Consider the following 8,287-nt stretch of genomic DNA (forward strand, 5'->3'; position numbering starts at 1 on the left):
TCTGTGGAAGTCCTGCTGAAAGGGTTTAAAGCTGCTCCTGTGGTGCTCTCTCTTTGATTCTGTGGAAGTCCTGCTGAAAGAGTTTAAAGCTGCTCCTGTGGTGCTCTCTCTTTGATTCTACGGAAGGCCTGCCTAAAGGGTTTAAAGCTGCCCTGCACCACCACTGTTCTATTTTTGTACAGGTTGACAGAAGGTGTCTCAGTCTCAGGGTCCTCGTTTTACACTATTCTGGTGTTCCACCCTCCACCAATAGCCTCTCTCTTAAAAGGGGGATAGTGTGCTCTTATAGATGTGTGCCATGCCCAGGGATGGTCTGTGTGGAAGATTTAAATTGTTTACATTCCCATTTTTGTAGCAGTCAGCAAAATGTGTCTCTGGATTGTCATTTTTTCTAAACCATGTAAGTCCGTTAAGAACACAATCTTATTTACAATGACCGCCTACCCCAGCCAAACCCTAACCTGGGCGACACGGGTGTTACGATTCTCGTCGCACGGCATGGACCAAAACGCAGCATGGTAAGTGTTCATAATTCTTTATTACTCATAAACACTCGAACAAAATAACAAAGTGAAAAAATGAACAGTTCTGTAAGGCAAATAAACTATACAGAAAACAACTACCCACCAAGCACAGGCGGGAAAAAGGCTGCCTAACTATGATTCCCAATCAGAGACAACCATAGACAGCTGCCTCTGATTGGGAACCACACTCGGCCAAAAACAAAGAAATAGAAAACATAGATATAAAGAAACTAGAATTCCCACCTTAGTCGCACCCTAGTCTAACCAAGGTAGAGAATAAAAGCCTCTCTATGGCCAGGGCGTGACAACGGTGCCAATTGTGCACCGCCCTATGGGACTCCCAATCACTGCCGGTTGTGATACAGCCTGGAATCGAGCCAGGGTCTGTAGTGACACCTCTAGCACTGAGATGCAGTGCCTTAGACCCCTGCGCCACTCGGGAGCCCTTGGGAGTCCATGAGGAGCTCTTTATACTCATTCCATGCCTTGTCATTTTTAATATCCAAGGGGTACTGTACTGTGGTGACCTCTGCACAGGAGAATGCCATGGAGCAGGGGGCCAAAGATGCCTCTGCATTTTCATAGGTGAGGTACTCTGCTGCCATTGTTAGGCTCAGGGGCTTCACACCTCTCACTTTACACCTCAGTGCTAATTAATGTTGCTGCCGGGTCTGTTCTTTCCTATCTTGGTAGCCTTTAAACTTAGCAGTCAGTCTTTATAAAGTTAAATAGCTATAGATTATTGTAACGATATTTTCCTTCTAGGTTTTAGAAGTAGCTTCATAATGAACATTACATTCTCAGTTCCCGGTTGGATGATATTTTCAGGTTCTGTTCTGCTTCATTTGCTGGTTGCTGGTTATTCAGACAGTTTGCTGGCTAGTCCTTGGCAGTAAGCATCCTTGGTAGTAAGAAGTAGTAAGAATCCTTCAGATTTGGAATTAGGTTATGGTTATGTTGTGGAGGGTAGTATCCTGTATATGTCCTGGTGACATAGTGTTGTAGAGGGTAGTATCCTGTATATGTCCTGGTGACATAGTGTTGTGGAGGGTAGTATCCTGTATATGTCCTGGTGACATAGTGGAGGGTAGTATCCTGTATATGTCCTGGTGACATAGTGTTGTAGAGGGTAGTATCCTGTATATGTCCTGGTGACATAGTGTTGTGGAGGGTAGTATCCTGTATATGTCCTGGTGACATAGTGGAGGGTAGTATCCTGTATATGTCCTGGTGACATAGTGTTGTAGAGGGTAGTATCCTGTATATGTCCTGGTGACATAGTGTTGTAGAGGGTAGTATCCTGTATATGTCCTGGTGACATAGTGTTGTAGAGGGTATTATCCTGTATATGTCCTGGTGACATAGTGTTGTAGAGGGTAGTATCCTGTATATGTCCTGGTGACATAGTGTTGTAGAGGGTAGTATCCTGTATATGTCCTGGTGACATAGTGTTGTAGAGGGTAGTATCCTGTATATGTCCTGGTGACATAGTGGAGGGTAGTATCCTGTATATGTCCTGGTGACATAGTGTTGTAGAGGGTAGTATCCTGTATATGTCCTGGTGACATAGTGTTGTGGAGGGTAGTATCCTGTATATGTCCTGGTGACATAGTGGAGGGTAGTATCCTGTATATGTCCTGGTGACATAGTGTTGTAGAGGGTAGTATCCTGTATATGTCCTGGTGACATAGTGTTGTAGAGGGTAGTATCCTGTATATGTCCTGGTGACATAGTGTTGTAGAGGGTATTATCCTGTATATGTCCTGGTGACATAGTGTTGTAGAGGGTAGTATCCTGTATATGTCCTGGTGACATAGTGTTGTAGAGGGTAGTATCCTGTATATGTCCTGGTGACATAGTGTTGTAGAGGGTAGTATCCTGTATATGTCCTGGTGACATAGTGGAGGGTAGTATCCTGTATATGTCCTGGTGACATAGTGTTGTAGAGGGTAGTATCCTGTATATGTCCTGGTGACATAGTGTTGTGGAGGGTAGTATCCTGTATATGTCCTGGTGACATAGTGTTGTAGAGGGTAGTATCCTGTATATGTCCTGGTGACATAGTGTTGTAGAGGGTAGTATCCTGTATATGTCCTGGTGACATAGTGTTGTGGAGGGTAGTATCCTGTATATGTCCTGGTGACATAGTGTTGTGGAGGGTAGTATCCTGTATATGTCCTGGTGACATAGTGGAGGGTAGTATCCTGTATATGTCCTGGTGACATAGTGTTGTAGAGGGTAGTATCCTGTATATGTCCTGGTGACATAGTGTTGTAGAGGGTAGTATCCTGTATATGTCCTGGTGACATAGTGTTGTAGAGGGTAGTATCCTGTATATGTCCTGGTGACATAGTGTTGTGGAGGGTAGTATCCTGTATATGTCCTGGTGACATAGTGAAGGTTATGTTGTGGAGGGTAGTATCCTGTATATGTCCTGGTGACATAGTGTTGTGGAGGGTAGTATCATGTATATGTCCTGGTGACATAGTGTTGTAGAGGGTAGTATCCTGTATATGTCCTGGTGACATAGTGGAGGGTAGTATCCTGTATATGTCCTGGTGACATAGTGTTGTAGAGGGTAGTATCCTGTATATGTCCTGGTGACATAGTGTTGTAGAGGGTAGTATCCTGTATATGTCCTGGTGACATAGTGTTGTAGAGGGTAGTATCCTGTATATGTCCTGGTGACATAGTGTTGTGGAGGGTAGTATCCTCTATATGTCCTGGTGACATAGTGTTGTGGAGGGTAGTATCCTGTATATGTCCTGGTGACATAGTGTTGTAGAGGGTAGTATCCTGTATATGTCCTGGTGACATAGTGTTGTAGAGGGTAGTATCCTGTATATGTCCTGGTGACATAGTGGAGGGTAGTATCCTGTATATGTCCTGGTGACATAGTGTTGTGGAGGGTAGTATCCTCTATATGTCCTGGTGACATAGTGTTGTAGAGGGTAGTATCCTGTATATGTCCTGGTGACATAGTGTTGTAGAGGGTAGTATCCTGTATATGTCCTGGTGACATAGTGTTGTAGAGGGTAGTATCCTGTATATGTCCTGGTGACATAGTGTTGTGGAGGGTAGTATCCTGTATATGTCCTGGTGACATAGTGAAGGTTATGTTGTGGAGGGTAGCATCCTGTATATTTCCTGGTGACATAGTGAAGGTTATGTTGTTGAGGGTAGTATCCACTATATGTCCTGGTGACATAGTGTTGTGGAGGGTAGTATCCTGTATATGTCCTGGTGACATAGTGAAGGTTATGTTGTGGAGGGTAGTATCCTGTATATGTCCTGGTGACATAGTGTTGTGGAGTGTAGTATCCTGTATATGTCCTGGTGACATAGTGTTGTGGAGGGTAGTATCCTGTATATGTCCTGGTGACATAGTGTTGTAGAGGGTAGTATCCTGTATATGTCCTGGTGACATAGTGTTGTGGAGGGTAGTATCCTGTATATGTCCTGGTGACATAGTGTTGTAGAGGGTAGTATCCTGTATATGTCCTAGTGACATAGTGAAGGTTATGTTGTGGAGGGTAGTATCCTCTATATGTCCTTGTAAAAGAAAAAAAAGCATGTTTATCCAACTCTAAATCTATCTTTTTGTTGACAAACGCTGAAAGATTCAGGAGTTCATCTGCTCATGACCTGCTCTTTCTCTCTCTCCTCCCTTCAATCTCATATTGCGCAAGTGAACAGCAAACCTGGTTTCAAAAAACAAATAAAGCACCTCACAACACAATGCCTCTCCCTATGTGACCTACTTGTGTGTATGTACTGACATGTATGTGTAACTGATAGATGCAAAGTCTTTTGTCTGTAATGTCATTTTCATTATGTGTAGTACTCAAGTTAGACAAGCTGTTGCCATTGACCGACTAATGGGGATCATAATACATCTAATCAAAAACCTCACTCACTCACTCACTCACTCACTCACTCACTCACACTCACTCACTCACTCACTCACTCACTCACTCACTCACTCACTCACTCACTCACTCACTCTCCCTCTCTCACTCTGTCCCACTCACTCACTCACTCACTCACTCACTCACTCACTCCTCTCTCACTCTGTCCCACTCACTCACTCACTCACTCACTCTCTCACTCTGTCCCACTCACTCACTCACTCACTCCTTCTCTCTCACTCTGTCCCACTCACTCACTCATTCACTCACTCACTCACTCACTCACTCACTCACTCACTCACTCACTCACTCACTCACTCACTCACTTCACTCACTCACTCACTCACTCACTCACTCACTCACTCACTCACTCACTCACTCTCTCATTCTGTCCCACTCACTCGCTCACTCGCTCACTCACTCACTCACTCACTCACTCACTCACTCACTCACTCACTCACTCACTCACTCACTCACTCACTCACTCACTCACTCACTCACTCCTTCTCTCTCACTCTGTCCCACTCACTCATTCATTCACTCACTCACTCACTCACTCACTCACTCACTCACTCACTCACTCACTCACTCTCTCATTCTGTCCCACTCACTCACTCACTCGCTCACTCACTCACTCGCTCACTCTCTCACTCCCTCACTCACTCACTCACTCACTCACTGACTCACTCACTCACTCCTTCTCTCTCACTCTGTCCCACTCACTCACTCACTCACTCATTCATTCATTCACTCACTCACTCACTCACTCACTCACTCACTCACTCACTCACTCACTCACTCACTCACTCACTCCTTATCTCTCACTCTGTTCCTCTCTCTCTCACTCACCCCCTTCTCTCTCTCTCTCTCTCATGCTAGTCCTCTGCGGTCTCTGCTGCTCTTAACGTAAATTAATCCGTGTTTGATCTTTACTTCTCTCTGTCTGTTCACCTAACCCTGTTCACTTCTAATCATTCATCTGAAGCACCATCACATGTGCCTGTAAGGTGCTTCAGATGTTTTCAAAGGCTTTGGGATATTTCCACCTTTTCTTCCTGCTTGGTCTAATACACAGTTTAAAAGCTGGCATATTCGTGATTCTGGGGTGTTGTGTATAGAGAACTGTGCTTCCATGTTGATAAGCCGACCTCCTTCATATAAACCATATTTGATGTTTGGCAATGCTGGAACACCGGCCAGAATTCAATCATAGGCACATTGTCGACAAGTGCACCTCATTTGACTTTTGAAGGTAATTTATTCTGGAACCAAGATCTGCAGTGTTCACGGTGAATTCGATCTCTGAGAACATAGGACAAATGAAAGGTGCATCAAGGCAGTGGGCGTTTGATTGAATCCTGGCCATCCTCTTGATGTTCATAACATCTGCGTTTGTGGTAGCAACAGAAAAGCACATATTGGGATTCATTATCAATAACTTACTGCATTACTAAACTCAAAGCATGCATTACTACAAAAATGCACTCTTCACAGTGATAATGCTGATTTCAACAAAAATAATCCTAGAAGAAATAGTCAAAATCCGCTTTGTCAGTTTACGAGTAGTGATGTGAAGCCAAGTGTGATGTAATGACTGATATGGGATGATGTCTGTCTGTCCTCCCCAGGAGATAAATCCTCATCATTCCTGGATCGACACTCATCGTGCTGAGCAGCTGCTCTTCTACCAGGCCAACTGTCAGTCAAGGTGAGACCTCATTTACAGAGGGCTGTGTGTGTAGTGGTTGGATGGTGGATGCTGAGGTCACATGGTAACATCGTAGACTTAGAAAGACGTCACATCATTGTATCTGTACCATTATGGCGTCTGTGAGAGCATGGGCAGCGCCATTGAGGCAAACAAACTGGAGGGTGTTGTTTGAACAGGTTTAAAGCCAAGGTTGGTGATTTAATGCCCCCGGAGTTATGAAATATTTCCTCACCAGTATAATTCATTGGCTGATCCCTCCTGAAGACTTGGATGGAATCATGTGGTCCATCCATTAAGATATCCCACTCCACTTCAAAATGTGAATCTATGAATTAATATGAGTTAATGTGATATTATTTTTAAAAAGTTCTGTCTGTCTGTTTGTGTCACAGTCCAGAGATGAGTCCACTCAACGTGCCTCAGATTAGAATTGAGATGGACCCTGATGACAACGGTTACCGCTGGAAGAGCCGAGGGTCTGAGACCTCTCTGTAGCCCCTACTTCTCAACAGCCCCAAGACCCTCGTCTATGCCCCAAGACCCTCCTCCATGCCCTGGGACCCTCATCCATGCCCCAAGACCCTCCTCCATGCCCCAAGACTATCCTCCATGCACCAAGAACCTCCTCCATGCCCCGAGACTATCCTCCATGCCCCAAGACCCTCCTTCATGCCCGAGACCCTCCTACATGCCCCAAGACCCTCCTCCATGCCCCGAGACACTCCTCCATGCCCCAAGACCCTCCTCCATGCCCCAAGACCCTCCTCCATTTCCTGAGACCCTCATCCATGCCCCAAGACCCTCCTCCATGCCCCTGGACCCTACTCCATGCACCAAGACTATCCTCCATGCACCAAGACCCTCCTCCATGCCCTGGGACACTCCTCCATGCCCTGGGCCCCTCCTCCATGTCCCAAGACCCTCCTCCATGCCCCGGGACACTCCTCCATGCACCAAGACCCTCCTCCATGCACCAAGACTATCCTCCATGCACCAGGACCCTCCTCCATGCCCTGGGACGCTCCTCCATGCCCCGAGACTATCCTCCATGACCCAAGACCCTCCTCCAAGCCCTGGGACCCTCCTCCATGCCCCAAGACCCTCCTCCATGCCCCGAGACTATCCTCCATGCACCAAGACCCTCCTCCATGCACCAAGACTATCCTCCATGCACCAAGTACCTCCTCCATGCCCTGGGACGCTCCTCCATGCCCCGAGACTATCCTCCATGCCCCAAGACCCTCCTCCATGCCCCAAGACTATCCACCATGCCCCAGACCCTCCTCCATGCACCAAGACCCTCCTCCAGGCCCCAAGACCCTCCTCCATGCCCCGAGACCCTCCTCCATGCCCCGAGACCCTCCTCCATGCCCCAAGACCCTCCTCCATGCCCCGAGACCCTCCTCCATTCCCCAACACCCTCCTCACACAAACACTCAACACCAACAATACTCACACTTGAAATGTTTTAAACAATTATTATTTGCTTTATGTTTTCCAAAAGCCAATAATGAAAACCAGTGATTATCTGAAACTTGACTTTGTGAATCGAGGAGTTGAGCCTCACAGGGATCAACCAATAGGAAGAGGACAACATGGTTTCATCGCTAAATCCTAACCAATAGGAAGAGGAGAACATTGTTTCATCACTAGGTCTTTCCGTTTTCACAGCTACTACTGTAGGTTCATCTGTCTTCCTTATTCTGAAGTGTCTGACACATCTAACCCCTTTCTGCTGTTCTACTGTTCTATGGTTCTACAGTTCTTATACTGTTCTATGGTTCTTTGGTTCTACTGTTCTATGGTCCTACTGTTCTACGGCTCTATGGTTCTGCTGTTCTTCGTAATTCATCCACAGTTGTGTTCTCATTATTAGAGAAGCATGTAGAACCCATTCTGCTTGTTTTATATATATAGTTCTTCGTCTCAATTATTAGAATTGGAAAAGGAATTGTGGAAAATAATAGTTTGATTGATTTTGTAGCTCTACCTCTTATTTTAGCTGCCAGACGGTGTGAGTTCATTTCTCTAGATGGACACAGCATGGAATATAGTTAATATGTCTTCTGTTCTTTTACGTCTTGTAAAATATATTCAAGAGATTAAATATAATATAACATCAGAGAAATACATGTGACATAGAA

General features: G+C 45.5%; 2 protein-coding genes across 6 annotated transcripts in view; both read left to right on the plus strand.

Moving 5' to 3' along the window:
• Window positions 1-6,647, plus strand: part of slc4a4a (solute carrier family 4 member 4a) — a 328,181-nt gene extending 321,534 nt beyond the window's left edge. For 3 of the 5 annotated variants that reach the window (XM_065011302.1, XM_065011299.1, XM_065011301.1), the window contains 2 exons: window positions 6,061-6,140; window positions 6,536-6,647. In XM_065011302.1, the coding sequence (XP_064867374.1) occupies window positions 6,061-6,140; window positions 6,536-6,638 (183 nt within the window). In that variant the 3' untranslated portion in view covers window positions 6,639-6,647. The remainder of the gene's footprint in view (window positions 1-6,060; window positions 6,141-6,535) is intronic. The other 2 variants (XM_065011300.1, XM_065011303.1) reach the window with 1 other exon arrangement.
• Window positions 6,648-6,672: 25 nt separating this feature from the next.
• On the plus strand, window positions 6,673-7,605 carry LOC135565357 (uncharacterized). Its single transcript, XM_065011906.1, has one exon. The coding sequence runs from the start codon at window positions 6,673-6,675 to the stop codon at window positions 7,603-7,605; it is 933 nt and encodes a 310-aa protein (XP_064867978.1).
• Window positions 7,606-8,287: the final 682 nt, after the last annotated feature.

The sequence above is a fragment of the Oncorhynchus nerka genome, linkage group LG27 (genome assembly GCF_034236695.1).
Source record: "Oncorhynchus nerka isolate Pitt River linkage group LG27, Oner_Uvic_2.0, whole genome shotgun sequence".
NCBI classification, from domain to species: Eukaryota; Metazoa; Chordata; class Actinopteri; order Salmoniformes; family Salmonidae; genus Oncorhynchus; species Oncorhynchus nerka.

Bases quoted from the DNA above. Each gene is read 5' to 3' on its own strand.
- LOC135565357 (XM_065011906.1), top strand. From the start codon at position 6,673: ATGCCCCAAGACCCTCCTCCATGCCCTGGGACCCTCATCCATGCCCCA.